Source organism: Aotus nancymaae, unplaced genomic scaffold (genome assembly GCF_030222135.1).
Source record: "Aotus nancymaae isolate 86718 unplaced genomic scaffold, 86718_ANA_hifiasm-v0.15.2.pri h1tg000067l, whole genome shotgun sequence".
In the NCBI taxonomy this organism is placed as follows: Eukaryota; Metazoa; Chordata; class Mammalia; order Primates; family Aotidae; genus Aotus; species Aotus nancymaae.
Genome location: NW_026988482.1, coordinates 16,213,769 through 16,229,458, shown reverse-complemented (window position 1 = coordinate 16,229,458; position 15,690 = coordinate 16,213,769). Strand labels below are relative to the sequence as shown.

The window sequence follows — 15,690 nt, the reverse complement described above, 5'->3', positions numbered from 1 at the left end:
TGATGGTTTATTTAGAATTTAAAGTACTAGTAAACTATATCTGACATAGAAGATGTCAGTGGAGCCGGGCGCGGTGGCTCACGCCTGTAATCCCAGCACTTTGGGAGGCCAAGGCTGGTGGATCACGAGGTCAAGAAGATGTCAGTGGAAAAAAATGAAAACAAAATCAGTGATAAAAGTAAGAAAAATCTAATCGATGATGGATTATTAATGCTCATAGAAAAATAGTATGAAAAAGGGAAAGATTTTCTACAAGACCGTCTTTAAAATAGTTACTTTCTAGTTAGTGTCAGGTGAGGCAAACTCCACGTTTTATTTTGTTTTGTGTAAAGTTGGATTAACTTTTGGTAATTTTTTTTAAGTTGAAAAATAAAAAGTTTATATAATTAGTGTGTACAGCATGATGTTTCGATGGGTAGATAGTTTTAATGACATGATCATGAAAAGATTGTTAAAAATTGGGACCAATTGTTTTTAATTAAAATGAGATAACATGGTATTTGTAGAAATACATGAATATTTCCTTAAATTGAATTATTTAATAAACACGCATCTTTTAATATCTTTTCCTATTGTGAACACAATTCATTGCAAAAATGGTAAATTATTAACTCTAAGAATAACTTATTTGATTTTAAATAATCAACGATTTTCTTTTAAAGAAAATAATGCTATTTTTGCTCATTATGACCACTCACCTCTTTTCTGCCCTTAAATGCTGACACAAGGCTGCATTACAGGTAAAAAAAAAAAAAAAAAAAAAAAAAAAGAACCAGTCAACTAAAAATTAAGGGGAAGTATGTCTCATGTAGTTATTTAGATTTTTCAAAAATTGAAGTTGATCAACTGGAAAAATAGTGATGCTTTGAACATTCAATGTGTGGATATGTGCATGCATTTTGGATTTCTGATGGATTTATACCTAGGAGTATAACTGCTGGGTTAGAAGGTGTGTTAGCTTTAGTAGATTGTTTAGCATAAGTAGATAATGCTACATTGTTTTTCAAAATGCTATACTATCTTGGCAGACAACACTGTAGGAGAGTTCCTTTTTGCCATCTCATTATATTATGAGACTTAGATTTTTGCCAATTTGATCAGTAGATATTGACATCTTCTTATAGTTTTAACTTCTTTAGTGACTAATGAATGAGCTTAAGCATCGTGTCTTGTATCTGTTGGTCTTTTGCGTATCTTACTTGTAAAAACGTCTATTAAATCATTCTCTCATTTTTCCACCAGTTTGCCTAATGTTTGATCAATTTCTTAATGTATTTTAGGCATATGTGTTTTTAATTTTCATATAGCTTATTTTATCAGCTATATGAATACGGTTGATGCTTTTTGTGTCTTGTTCAATAAATCCTTCCCAATTCAAGATTATGAAGGGACATCTCTTGTATTATAGATTTGCTTTTTAGATCTTTTTTTTTTTTTTTTTTTTTTTTTTTTGAGACGGAGTCTTGTCGTGTTGCCCAGGCTGGAGTGCAGTGGCTTGATCTCGGCTCACTGCAACCTGTGCCTCCTGGGTTTAAGCGATTCTCCTGCCTCAGCTTCCCAAGTAGCTGGGATTACAGGAGCTCACCACCACACCCAGCTAATTTTTGTATTTTTAGTAGAGATGGGGTTTTGCTCTGTTGGTCAGGCTGGTCTTGAACTTCTGACCTCAGGTGATCCGCACACCTTAGCCTCCCAAAGTGCTGGGGTTACAGGTGTGAGCTACCGCACCCAGCTGCTTTTTAGATCTTTAATTGGGTTTTTGTGTGTGGTATGAGGTAGAGATCTAATTTCCTTTAATCTTCCCATTGGTAGCCAGTTGATCCAGGCTAATTATTAAAAAGTTTGCTCTTTCTCAAATGCTCTGTAGTATATCCTGTGTTATAAATCACATTTCCATATATATGAGGTTCATTTCAGGCTCTCTATTCTGTTTCACTGTCTTTTTGTCTGATGAAGTGTCTTTAATTATTTTGTTCCTTTCCAATCTTGTCTGTGCTGTCTTTAATTATTTTTGGCTGTATAATGGCTTCTTTAATGACTAATGAGCATCTTATATTTATTGGTCATTTGGATATCCTATTTGTGAACTATTAGTCTTTATCTCATTTTCCCATCAGGTTGCCTAATTGTTGATAGCATTCTTTAAAAAATTTTTAAATTTCATTTTAATTTTTAATTTTTGTGAGTACATAGTAGGTATTATATATATTTATGGGGTACATGAAATATTTTGATATAGGCATGCAATGCATAATAATCACGTCAAGCATTTATCCTTTGTGTTACAAACAATCCTATTACATTCTTTTGATTATTTTTAAATATACAATTAAATTATTTTGACTATTGTCGCCCTGCTCTGCTATCAAATACTAGGTCTTATTCTATTTTTTTCATATCCATTAACCACTCCCACTTGTCCCCACCCCAAGTTCCCACCACCCCTTCCAGCCTCTGGTAACCATCCTTCTACTCTCTTGGCTCACCAAAACCTCCACCTACTGGGTTCAAGCTATTCTCCTGCCTCAGCCTCCCGAGTAGCTGGATTACAGGCATGTGCCACCACACTCGGTTAATTTTTTGTATTTTTTTTTTTTTTTTTTTTTAGTAAAGATGGGGTTTCTCCATATTGGTCAGGCTGGTCTCGAACTCCTGATCTCAGGTGATCTGCCCACCTTGGCCTCCCAAAGTGCTGGGATTACAGGCGTCAGCCACCATGCCTGGCCTATCCTTCTACTCTCTAGCTTCCTGAGTCCAGCTGTTTTGTTTTTTTAGATCACACAAATGAGTGAGAACATGAATGTTTGTCATTCTGTTTTTGGCAAGCAAATTATTGATACCTCATAGCAAAGCTTCCTTCCTTCTCTCCTTTAATCTTCTATGAATCATAATTGATATCTTTATTTTATTATATCTTCAAACCTGAGTGCTTAGTATATTCTCCATTCATTTAAGTTTTCTTTAATGGCTTTCATAAAATTTTATGATTTTTCTTGTGTATCTTTTGTTATATTTATTCCTAGACACTTGTATTCTAAACGTTATCTTTAAATTTATTTATTTTACCACTATTTCTGTGTACAATAAAATTGATTTTTCTGTATTGATTTTGTAACCAGTAATTTCTTTCTTTTTTTTTTTTTTTTGTTTTTGTTTTTGAGACGAGTCTTGCTCTGTCACCCAGGCCGGAGTGCAGTGGCATGATCCCGGCTCATTGCAACCTCCGCCTCCCAGGTTCAAGTGATTCTCCTGCCTCAGCCTCCCGAGTAGCTGGGATTACAGGTGCATGCCACCATGCCTGGCTAATTTTTGTATTTTTAGTAGAGACGGGGTTTCACCATGTTGGTCAGGCTCGTCTCAAACTCCTGTCCTTGTGATTTGCCCACCTCGGCCTCTCAAAGTGCTGGGATTACAGGCGTAAGCCACCACGCCCAGCCTATAACCAGTAATTTCTTTTAATATTAATTTATCTCTGGATTCTTTTGGATGTTCTGTGTATAAGTCTTATCACCTACCAGTAATGATAGTTTTTTTGTTCCTTTCCAATCTTGTACTTTTTTTGTTGTTGTTATTTTGCTGACTAGGAGTTTCATCGTCATCTTGAATGAAAGTGGTAATAATGGTTTTTCTTGTCTTGTTTGCTATTTCAAAGGGAAAGCTTCTATTAGAGTCCCCTTTGACAAACCTTGATTTTGCATTCTATCCCTTGACATCACACCAAAGCTCAAGTTCTCCTGACAGGCAAATACCCTTGCTTTTCTTACCTCTTTGAATTCCAGTTTTCACTCAAATTTCTTGAGTATTCCTTCCTAATTTGTCGGGTCATCAGTGTATTTAAGGCAATTCTAACCCTATGTCTTTCATCCAGCGTATTTCGTTACTAAAATTATGAAATCGATCACATTTTAAGTGCTACAAAATATTGTTTGATATGAATAGTAATTAAATGAAGATAGTTTATCCCAAGAAACATAGTTGAAAATCAGAGAAACACTTGTAATGCACTGCACATTCAAGGAAGTCTTTTAAGTTGACCAAGGTTATGAAAAACTGCACATGTTACAAATGAAACCTTTAGAATGTTAACAAAGTTAAATATATTTCTTGCTTAATTCTGTCTGCATAATTAAATAAATTATAGCCTCAAATAAATTTTAAATGAGGGAATTAAAGTTTCCCTGATTTTTTTTTTTCCCCATAGAAAAAGTAGGAGGAAATGTAGGAATTCATTTACAGATTCTGCTTCATTTGATTAGTTTGGATTATCATGTCTTTTTGTGGTTAAAGTTTCAAAGGTGTCAGGAGAGGTTATTCATTTTTTTTTCTCTTTTAAAATTCTGAATTTGGTCTGTTTTCTGTTCCTGACTTAGTACACACTCTTAAATTTTCTGGTCCTTTACGTAGTTGTCACTCTTGTCTCCCATCCAGTGCAGGGCCCAGTATATCAGCAGATGCTGCCAAAATGTTTCCCAAGACAAGAAGTTTACTACTTCCTATTATGGTAGAATTCTAATTTTAATTATTGATCCAGGAGGAATTTTAAATGTTATGGGACTGGCTTTTAGAGTTTTAAATTTGCTAAAAACAGCAGTCTTAGAGTTTTGTTCAAAATGCTCTGGAATTTTGTTAGACAATATTTTAAATATTGAAAATGTCTGATTTCTAAACTTCTTGAATCTTTGGAAGAAATTGAAAGTTTAAATTGCATTCAAGTGAAGATTTGACTAATTAGAATGCTAGAAGGCTATGAATGATTTTATAGTCCTCATAAAAAAAGTGAGTTCAACATGCCAACTTCAAACTGTAGATATGATCCTTTTCCTTTGAAAACTAAATTTAGGAAAAAAATGCCATAGACACCGTCAGATTCAAGAACTACCAGGTACCTGGGCACAGTGGCTCACGCCTGTAATCCCAGGACTTTGGGAGACTGGTGGATCACTTGAGGTCAGGAGTTCGAGACTAGCCTGGCTAACATGATGAAACCCTGTCTCTACTAAGAATACAAAAATTAGCTGGGTGTGGTGGCACATGTCTATAGTCCCAGCTACTCAGGAGGCTGAGGCAGGAGAATTGCTTGATCACTTGAACCAGGAGATGGAAGTTGCAGTGAGCCAAGATTGTGCCATTGCATTCCAGCCTGGCGACAGAGTAAGACTCTTTCTCAAAAAAAAAAAAAAAAAAAAAAAAAAAAAGAACTACCATAGTAGTCATATATTTAGAAAATAGTGGTAACTTTAAATAATCCCAATTAAATATAACCGTATGCCTTTAAAAAATTGTTAACACATAGCACCATAAAGTATTGTAATAGACTGGGTGCAGTGGCTCACGCCTTTAATCCCAGCATTTTGGGAAGGCTGATGCAGATGGACCACCTGAGATCAGGAATTCAAGACCAGCTTGGTGAACATGGTGAAACCCTGTCTCTACAAAAGTACAAAAATTAACTGGGCATGATGGTGCATACCTATAATCACAGCTACTTGGGAGACTGGAGAATTGCTTGAGGGAGAGATTGCAGGAGGCAGAGATTGCAGTGAGCTGAGATCACTTCATTGTGTTCGAGCCTGGGTGAGAGAGCAAACTCTGTCTCAAAAAAAAAAAAAAAGAATTTTAAACATAACACCCTGTGTAATATTTAGTTGTTTTCCCTTGTTTATTTGTATACATATTATTTTGTGCTTTTAATCACAATGTATATACAGTTTATATTGATTTATTTTCTGTTTTGTACTATATTCTATATAATTATTTGTTCTTGGATCATCACAATAAGTATTGCATAAAATAGTCCTCTAAAGTCAAATACTTTAATGTGTTGACACATTTCTTTATTATTGATCATTTAATTCCTCCTTTATTTTTCTTATTAATATTGTTGTTATAACTGTCTTAACCCTTTTCTTCCTTTTGAATTCTTTTCCTAGGATCCATTTCTTGTCTAGGAAACTTAGTCAAGTCATATGAACTTCTTTATGTATTATTTTGTTTAGGATTTCTCCAGTGATGATTCTAAGTTAGAATATAATGTAGATGCTGCAAATGGCATAGTTATGGAAGGATATCTGTTCAAACGAGCCAGCAATGCCTTCAAAACTTGGAACAGGTAATATATTTCAAATACTAGTCTTGATCTTTATGTAGTTTTGATTTTCTGACTTTCTCAGTGATTTGACAACTCTCTCTTTCATAATTCTTTTACTTCTGTAAATTCCACAGAAACTTTCCTGAACCTTGTATATTGAAGATAGATGCACTTTAGAAGCAGGTGAAGAATAAAAACATTAATTCTAAATTTTAAAAATAAGCCAGGATTAAATAAGGAAGCAAGGAGAATTTTTATAAATCTTGGTCTATAGTGGCTAGCTCATTATAGTAAATAAATTTGGAATATGGTCTGCCTCCTGTATTTGTCCTAAAGTAGATTTGAGTGCAAATTATCAATATGATTGATGAATAGAACAAGTGAGCTTTTTTTTTCCTTTTGGTTTCTCCTCTATATGATGTTTATGTATATTTTTACTTAGTGGTTGCTATTGTATTAGTCCATTTTCACACTGTTACAAAGATACTACCGGGAAAGAGTTTTAATTGACTCAACAGTTCTTTATGGCTGGGGAGGCCTCAGGAAACTTATAATCATGGCAGAAGGTGAGGGGGAAACAGACACCTTCTTCGCAACATGGCAGGAGAGAGAAAGTTTGGGGGAAACTGCCACTTTTAAACCATTGTATCTTGAGAGAACTCCCTCACTATCACGAGAAAAGCATGGGGGACACCACTCCCATGATCCAGTCACCTCCCACCAGGTCCCTCTCTCAATGTGTGAGGATTACAACTTCAGGATGAGATTTGAGTGGGGATACAGAGCCAAACTGTTATCATTTCACCCCTGGCCTTTCTCAAATCTCGTGTCCTTTTTACATTTCAAAATCAATCATGACTTCCCAATAGTTTACCAAAGTCTCATCTCATTCCAGCATTCACTCAAAAGTCCAAGTCCACAGTCTCATCTGAGACAAGGGCAGTCCCTTCTGTCTATGAGCCTTCAAAATAAAAAGCAAGTTAGTTATTTCCAAGATACAAGGGAAGAACAGGCATTAGGTAAATGTTCTCATTCCTAATGGGAAAAATCAACCAAAACAAAGGCCCCACACAAGTCTGAAGCCCAGCCAGGCAGTCATTAAATCTTAAAGCTCCAAAATCTCCTTTAACTCCATGTCTCACATTCCATGGCAGGCTGATGCAGGAGGTGGGCTCCCATGGCCTTAGGCAACTCCATCTCTGTGGCTCTGCAGGATGTAGTCCCTGTGCTGCTTTTGTGGGCTGGCATTGAGTGCCTGCAGTGTTTCCAGGTGCATGGTGCAAGCTGTTGATGGGTCTACCTTCCTGGGATCTGGAGGATGGCGGCTCTCTTCTCAAAGCTCTACTAGGCAGTGCCACAATGGGGACTGTGTGGGGGTTATAACCCCACATTCCATTCTGCACTGCCTTAGCAGAGGTTCTCCATGAGGGCTTCTTTCCTGCAGCAAACTTCTGCCTGGACCTTCAAGCATTTCTATACATCCTCTGAAATCTAGGTGGAGGTTCCTAAACCTAAATTCTCATCTTCTGTGCATGTATAGGCCCAATACAGCGTGGAAGCCATCGTGCTTGGGGCTTTCCACCCTGAAACAATGGCCTGAGCCTTGGCCTCTTTTAGCCATGGCTGGAGTTTGAGTGGCTGGGATGCAGGGCACCAAGTCCCAAGGCTGCACAGATCAGCAGAGTCCTGGGCCTTGGCCCACTATTTTTCCCTCCTAGGCCTCTGGGCCTGTGATGAGAGGGGCTGCCTCAAAGATATCTTACATGCCCTGGAGACATTTTTCCCATTGTCTTGGCTGTAAACATTCAGCTCCTCTTTACTTATGTAAATTTCTGAGGCTGGTTTGAATTTCTTCCCAGAAAATGGATTTTTCTTTTATACCTTATGGTCAGGCTGCAGATTTTCCACAGTTATACTCTGCTTCCCTTTTAAATATGGATAACAATTTCAAATTTTCTCTTTACGAACACATATAACTGTACACTTTCAGGAAAAGCCAGGTCACCTCTTGAATGTTTTCCTGCTTAGAAATTTCTTCTGCCAGATACCCTGAGTCACCTCTCTCAAGTTTAAGGTTCCACAGATCTCTAGGGCAAGGGCAAGAATACTGCCAGTCTCTTGCTAAAGTACAGCAAGAGTGATATTTGCTCCAGTTACCAATAAGTTCTTCCTCTTCATATGAGACCACCTCAGCCTGGACGTCATTGTCCATATAAGTATCAGCACTTTGGTCAAAACCATTCAACAAAACTCTTGGAAGTTCCAGACTTTCCCTCATCTTCCTGTCTTCTGAGCCCTCCAACCCCTGCCTGTTATTTATTTCCAAACCGGCTTCCACATTTTCAGATGATCTTTGCAGCAGTACCCTGGTCTGTTGGTATCAGTTCTGTGTATTAGTCCGTGTTCACACTGCTATAAAGATACTACCTGAGACTGAGTAATTTATAAAGAAAGGAATTTTAATTGACTCAAGGTTCTCCATGTTGGGGAATCCTCAGGAAACTTAGAATTATGGCAGAAGGGGAAGCAGGCACCTTCCTCATAAGGTGGTAGGAGAGAACTCAGGGGAAACTGCCACTTTTAAACTATCAGATCTCCTGAGAACACCTTCACTGTCACAGGAACAGCATGGGGAAAACTGCCTGCATGATCTAGTCACCTTCCACCATATCCCTCCCATGACTTGTGGGGGTTCAGGGTGAAATTTGGGTAGTGACACAGAGCCAGTCCATATCACTTAGGAATCTTTTTTTTTCCTGCCCTTTGTGAATAAAATGCTAATGAATCTTTAGGTGATACTGATCTTTTGATTTTTGCAATAACTTGAACAAAATAGGAGTTTTAGGAAATGGAAATTTTTTCATATATGAAGTTGTGGCAGCTGATGCTCCTTTATTATAAAGTTGATTGCTACCAAAAACATTGTAGGTGTTGCTAAACAAATTTTTATAAAATATAAATCTATTGAATATCTGTTAAAAGAATGGATAAAATATTTCATTGTATTTTCTCATATGGTACTGTACTAAAATGAAATAACTTAAGACATTAAAGTTTCAACCAAAAGATTGGTTGTCCCAGGATCAATCTTTTGCATATCAGTGATTAATCTTTTATTCAAGGATGCCTCTATTTTTGCCAAAAATAAAAAAGTAGTCAAAAAAATTCTGTAATAATTAAGAGTAGTAGTTGGATTCTGGATTCTGGTTGATTCTGGTTGATTTTATTGGTTATAATGTGTATATTTTATTACCTGAACTTATTACTATGAACTTAATGATAAGGTGGTTTTTATTTTAAAAATGGACATTAGTAAAGTAAATATAATTTCCTGGTAAGTTTAACTTTGTATACATTTTTGTTAAATGGAAAAATTTAATGTTTTATTGAAATGGATTTCTGGTGTAATTATTTTTATGTCTTGGTGTCAAGGTTACATTGAAAAAACATTCACTGGCTGGGCGCAGTGGCTCACGCCTGTAATCCCAGCACTTTGGGAAGCCGAGGCGGGTGAATCACTTGAGGTCAGGAGTTTGAGACCAGCCTGGCCAACATGGTGAAACCCTGTCTCTACTAAAAATACAAAAAATTAGCCTGATGTGATGGTGTGTGCCTGTAATCCCAGCTATTTGGGAGGCTGAGGCAGGAGAATCGCTTGAATCCAGGAGGCTACAGTGACCTCATATTGCACCACTGCACTCCAGCCTGGGTGACAGAGAGACTGTCTCAAAAAAAAAAAAAAAGAAAGAAAAGAAAAAACATTCACTGACATTTCTGAATGTCAGTGATTCATTGGGCATTTCCCCAGCATTTGATATGCCAGATGTTTACATGGTACATGGTTTGTTTTATTCAAAATAAATTTTTCTGAATCTGAGAGCAAATATAAAATGGAAAGAATAATGATTATATTTGTTGTTAAACCTGAGTATAGAGAGCTTTAAAAATAATACATGGACTGGATGCGGTGGTTCATGCCTGTAATCCCAGAACTTTGGGAGGCTGATGCAGATGGATCACTTGAGGCCAGGAGTTTGAGACCAGCCTGGCCAGCACAGTGATACGCTGTCTCTACTAAAAATAGAAAAAATTAGCTGGGCATGCTGGCACATGCCTGTAATCCCAGGTGCTTGGGAGGCTGAGGAAGGAGAATTGCTAGAACCTAGGAGGCAGAGGTTGTAGTGAGCCAAGATCATGCCACTGCATTTCTAGCCTGGACAACAGAGTGAAGCTCTGTCTCAAATAATTAAGTAAATAAGAATAGTACATGAATATAGGAGGACCAACTCAAGTGGTTAGAAATCGTGTTTCTAGCTATTTTTTTTCTATTTCCTTACCTCCTTGTTTCTGGCTATTTTTAAGTGAAAATTAAAAATTACAATGACATTTTCTAAGCTCAAAAAAGTAGACAGTAGTCTTTTAAGCCTTTCCTGATGAATTTCTGTAGCCAGAGTAGAAGTTGGAAAAAAAAATAGCTTGACTGGTGAATGTTTATAATAAAGATTACTCAATCAGTATGGTTTCATGATACAGTGTCAGAATTGAATTTTAACCTTCAGATTTTAAAATAATCTACTTTAAAGTTTAACAAAGTGAAAATACAGTAAATCCATAGAAACATGCCATTATGTTAAGAAGAAATGAACTTCCATGGACTACTCCAATGAGAAATGATCTGAGACTTCAAAATGAAGCACATTAAGTGTTAGTGGAGTATCGCACTGCTATTTAGGACAATAGAAGGAAGTTAATTTTGATTTATACATGAACATTTCCTTATTTATTATTTGTTTTCTGAATTATATTGGCATAGATATTAAAATGCAGCTAAAATCAAGAAAGAATGGTTAACTTCCATTGTAGATATTACCTACTACTTACCAAGGGAAAAATACAGTGCCTTTGGAACTTAGGCTACTTTTAAAGGAGATGACATCTACATGTAGTGAAATGGCAGTTATTGATTAGAATCATAGATTGTGGTTTTTTTCAGTAAAGAAATGGAGCTTCAGAGAGATAAAGGTCACACAGCTGGTTTGTAAACAAATTGAGATACAAAACTGGAAACTTGGAACTCTTGGGCTCAAGCAGTCCTGTGTATCCTATGGCATTTTTCTTAGTTTTTACGAAAATTCCAAACTTTATTTTGATAGAACAAAATATAACTTCAACTATGAAAAAATACTTCACTTTAAAAGAACTTCCTGAAACACATTATTAGGAAAAATTATGGATAGCAAATTAATTTCGTTTTCACATGCTACTCAAGAACATTTTGCTGAAAACACTAGTAAAATTCTGACTTGTAAAAGAATATGGCATATAAGGCTGGTCATGGTGGCTCATGCCTCTAATCCTAGCAGTTTGGGAGGTGAAGGCAGGTAGATTACTTGAGCCCAGGAATTTGAGACCAGCCTGGGCCACATGGTGAAACCCCATCTCTACAATTAAAAAAATACACATGCGCGCATGTACGCACGCGCACTCGAACCAGGTGTGGTGCTGTGGTTCCTGTAGCCCCATCTACTCAGGTGGCTGAGGCAGGAAGATCGCTTGAGCACAAGAGATTGAGGCTGCAGTGAGCCTCTGCATTGTGCTACTGCACTCCAGCCTGGGCGACAGAGACCCTGTCTCAATCAGTCAATCGATAAGAAAAGTCCAAACCCTGTGACTAAAGTCTTAAAGTATTTTCCAGATTATAGATAAGGAGCTAGACAGAAAGGAGAAGAAAGAAGAGTAGTATTTTAAATGTTATTTAGGATTCTCTTCTGCTTTTTAATATTAAAAATTTGGAAGTTATTTAAATTTCTTAAAGTATCTCAAAATCTAATTCTCTGTCCAGCTTAATTTATTTTACTTGATTTTGAGTAAAAGACTCTGTATTTATGATATTGGTCCCTTAATTTAAAATATTCGGGAATCCAGTGACTCAAATATGAAGATTTTTCTGTCTGCCGTTTAAATATTTTTTTTTGGATTATTTATGGATTAGTTTTAGGGCATCTTTTTTGTTTTAGTCACCATGGGGTACCAATCATATACAAACACATTTGCCATTACCTGTACTTCTATGGAATTATAACATACAGTATTTTCAAAATCAACTATTTAAAAACACCTCTGGCTGGGCAAGGTGGCTCATGCCTGTAATCCCCAGCAGTTTGGGAGGCTGAGGTGGGCAGATCACTTGAGGTCAGGAGTTCAAGGCCAGCCTGGCCAACAAGGTGAGACCCCCGTCTCTACTAAAAAGACAAAAATTAGCCAGGCATGGTGGCACACTTCTGTAGTCCCAGCTACTTGGGGAAGCTGAGGCAGGAGAATCACTCAAACCCAGGGAGGCAAAGGTTGCAGTGAGCCGAGATTGTGCCACTGCACTCCAGCCTAGACAAGCGAGACTTCATCTAAAAAAAAAAAGTCTTTTTTCTCCCATAAATATATATACTATTAAAATAAAAATAAAAATAAAAAATAAAAAATAACTTTTTTACTGGAGGGAAATGTGTGACTAGGAATTTCCAGATAGTTTTAAAACTTTACTTTGTGCTTCATAAATTACAAGTGTATTTCAGATCATCCCCAAATCTGAAATTTAACTGAATAGATAATAGTTTGTATGATGTGACTGAAATAGCGTAAGAAGTGAAAAGTTTTACATCTTATGTGGACTGTTGAGCTTATTTCTTATTGGTTTCAGATTTCTAGTTTGTAGTATCTCAAAATTTTATACATCTATAAAATATATTTTTCTGAAGATACATGTGAGGTTACCACAGTAATTTTTCTTTGTTAGGTCATTTTCTCAGTGTGGCAGCTTCCTTTCAGGCTCAAATTAGTGGATTACTAGAGCTTTTGTTTCTCTCTTGTTTTTTATGATAAATTCAGAAAAGGTGAGTGGAGAAGGAAAATAAGTAAATATTAATAATTTAGTGAAAACTTGGAAAAACAATTAATGAAACTGAATAATTACTTGCTCTGCTCAGTCTTTGTTGAAATAGATAATACAGCTAAAAGCATAGAATGTACTACTTAATATTTTAAAGCAAAATGATCTGTATGCTGCTGGTGTAGATGTAAATGTTTTATTTTTATTGGCTTTTTGTTTTGTAAGAAGTATATACATAGATTAAAGATTAATACTAAGTATGTGTGGCCTTTAAGTCACTTTAAGTCAGTTAGAATGGCGATCATTAACTCAGGAGACAACAGATGCTGCAGAGGATGTGGAGAAAAAGGAACACCTTTACACTGTTGGTGGGAGTGTAAATTAGCTCAACCATTGTTGAAGACAGTGTGGCGATTCCTCATGGATCTAGAAATAGAAATTCCATTTGACCTAGCAATCCCATTACTGGGTATATACCCAAAGGATTATAAATCATTCTATTATAAAGACACATGCACATGTATGTTCATTGCAGCACTGTTTACAATAGCAAAGCCCTAGAACCAACCGAAATGTCCATCAATGATAGACTGGACAAAGAAAATGTGGTACATATACACCATGAAATACTATGCAACCTTAAAAAGGATGAGTTCATGTTCTTTGTAGGGATGTAGTTGAACCTGGAAACCATCATTCTCAGCATACTGACACAAGAACTGAAAACCAAATACCGCATGTTCTTGCTCATAGGTGGGTGTTGAACAATGAGAACACATGAGCACAAGAAAGGGAGCATCACACACTGGGGTCTGTTAGGTGGGGGGCTAAGGGAGGGATAGCAGGGGGATGGAGAGGTTGGGGAGGGATAACATGGGGAGAAGTGCCAGATATAGATGATGGGGGGATGGAGGCAGCAAACCACCTTGCCATGTATGCGCCTATGCAACAGTCCTAAATGATCTACATATGTACCCCAGAACCTAAAGTACAATAAAAAGAAAATAAAAATCAAAAAAAATTTTTAAAATGGGGATGGGCAATTGGGAGAAACATTTATTTGGCTAACATTTTATAATCTTTCACATCCTCAGTTTATGAAAACTTTTCATTTGTCTCGGGTTTATATAGCTAATTCCTACAGTGATTATTTTCCTTAATTTTTAGGAGCACCTTATTAAGTAAGATGAGGTGAAATGCTGTCTGTATTTTATAGCCGTGACTGTTGAGGCAGAAAATAATAGTAGAGATATACCCAAGTATGCTAAGTCCTACCAGAACTTTCTATAACATAATATTTGAAGAACTTTTTGAATATTCCTGAGATTTTCAGATTCTTAAGAGTTGGAATTAATTATAAAATGCATATGTCTATAAAAAGTAAATAAAATGCAATAGATACTTTTGATTATTTTGTTAGGTTCTGAGCTTAAGCTTGTTCCTTAATTCTTGCTTTATTTTTGTATCATGCTAGTCCTTTGCTTATTTTGCACATTTTTCGTTTTCATTCTTTCACCACCTTTCCCTTATGTTTTAATCCTGCCCCGTTTTTTCACATGACAGGAAAAAGCCCGATCATATCAGGTACCAAATGGCTTCCATCCCTTTACCCTCATCTTACTCCAGTTTCCTTTTTGGCATGAGAAAGCTCATAATTAACTTGCATTTCAGTTGGATTACTTGCAATGGATAAAAAGTCTCTTTATGTTTTAAATTGGGAAGAAAATATAAACATTTTATTTGAGAAATGGAATTACACCTTTTAATTGCACATCTCCTTAATTTGTTTTAATCTGTAAAGAAATACTTAATTTGTTTATAATTAACCAAAGAAGATAGAGATTGAATAATATCCTTTTTATATATCTTATTTTTTAAAAAAGAGAAAGGCTGTACCTGGTGACTCACACCTGTAATCCCAGCATTTTGGGAAGTTGAGGTTGGAGAATCACTTGAGTCTAGGAGTTAGAGACCAGTCCTGGCAACACAGCAAGACCCTGTCTCTACCTAGATAGATAGATAGATAGATAAATAGATAGATAGATAGCAAGACCCTGTCTCTGCCTAAATAGATAGATAGATAGATAGCAAGACCCTGTCTCTGCCTAAATAGATAGATAGATAGATAGATAGATAGGTAGATAGGTAGATAGATAGGTAGATAGAAATAAATTAGCTGGATGCGGTGGCATGCCTCTGTAGCCCCAGCTACTCCAGAGTCTGAGGTGGGAGGATCACTTGAGCTCAGGATTTCTAGACTGCACTGAGCTATGATTGCACCATGACACTCCAGGCTAAGTGACAGAGCAAGGCCCTGTCTCTAAAAAAATTACATATATGTATAAACAAAAATATAGAGAGAAATAAGCTAGTAAACTCTTTTTAAAAATTGGAGCAGTAACTAGGATTAGTCCTTTGGGTAAAACCATGTTGATTTTGTTGAAAGAATACATTGTCAGTTCCCTTTTTTTTTGCCATTTATTTTCTTTGTATAAAAATAAATGGAAGTAAAGGAGGGTACATGTTCAGGCTTTTAATTTTTAATGTGTTTAACTGTTTGGCACTTACATGAATGTGTAAATAATCCCATCATCTGTATAGTTCTAGTTATAAAGCTTCTACAGATTTAGAAGTTTGACTTTTGCTTATGTTCTTGATTTCAAGAGTAGTTTTGGGACTAGTGATCAAACATAGTAAAAGATAGCTTGATTATTTTGTT

General features: G+C 36.3%; 1 protein-coding gene across 5 annotated transcripts in view; it reads left to right on the top strand.

The window, feature by feature from the left end:
* Window positions 1–15,690, top strand: part of ACAP2 (ArfGAP with coiled-coil, ankyrin repeat and PH domains 2) — a 154,500-nt gene that overhangs the window by 101,352 nt on the left and 37,458 nt on the right. For 3 of the 5 annotated variants that reach the window (XR_010338953.1, XM_012448967.3, XM_012448963.3), the window contains exons 10-11: window positions 5,997–6,109; window positions 14,535–14,555. Coding sequence is in view for 4 of the 5 variants with exons in the window: in XM_012448967.3 (XP_012304390.1) it covers window positions 5,997–6,109; window positions 14,535–14,555 (134 nt within the window). In the remaining variant the exon portion in view is untranslated. The remainder of the gene's footprint in view (window positions 1–5,996; window positions 6,110–14,534; window positions 14,556–15,690) is intronic. The other 2 variants (XM_012448968.3, XM_012448965.3) reach the window with 1 other exon arrangement.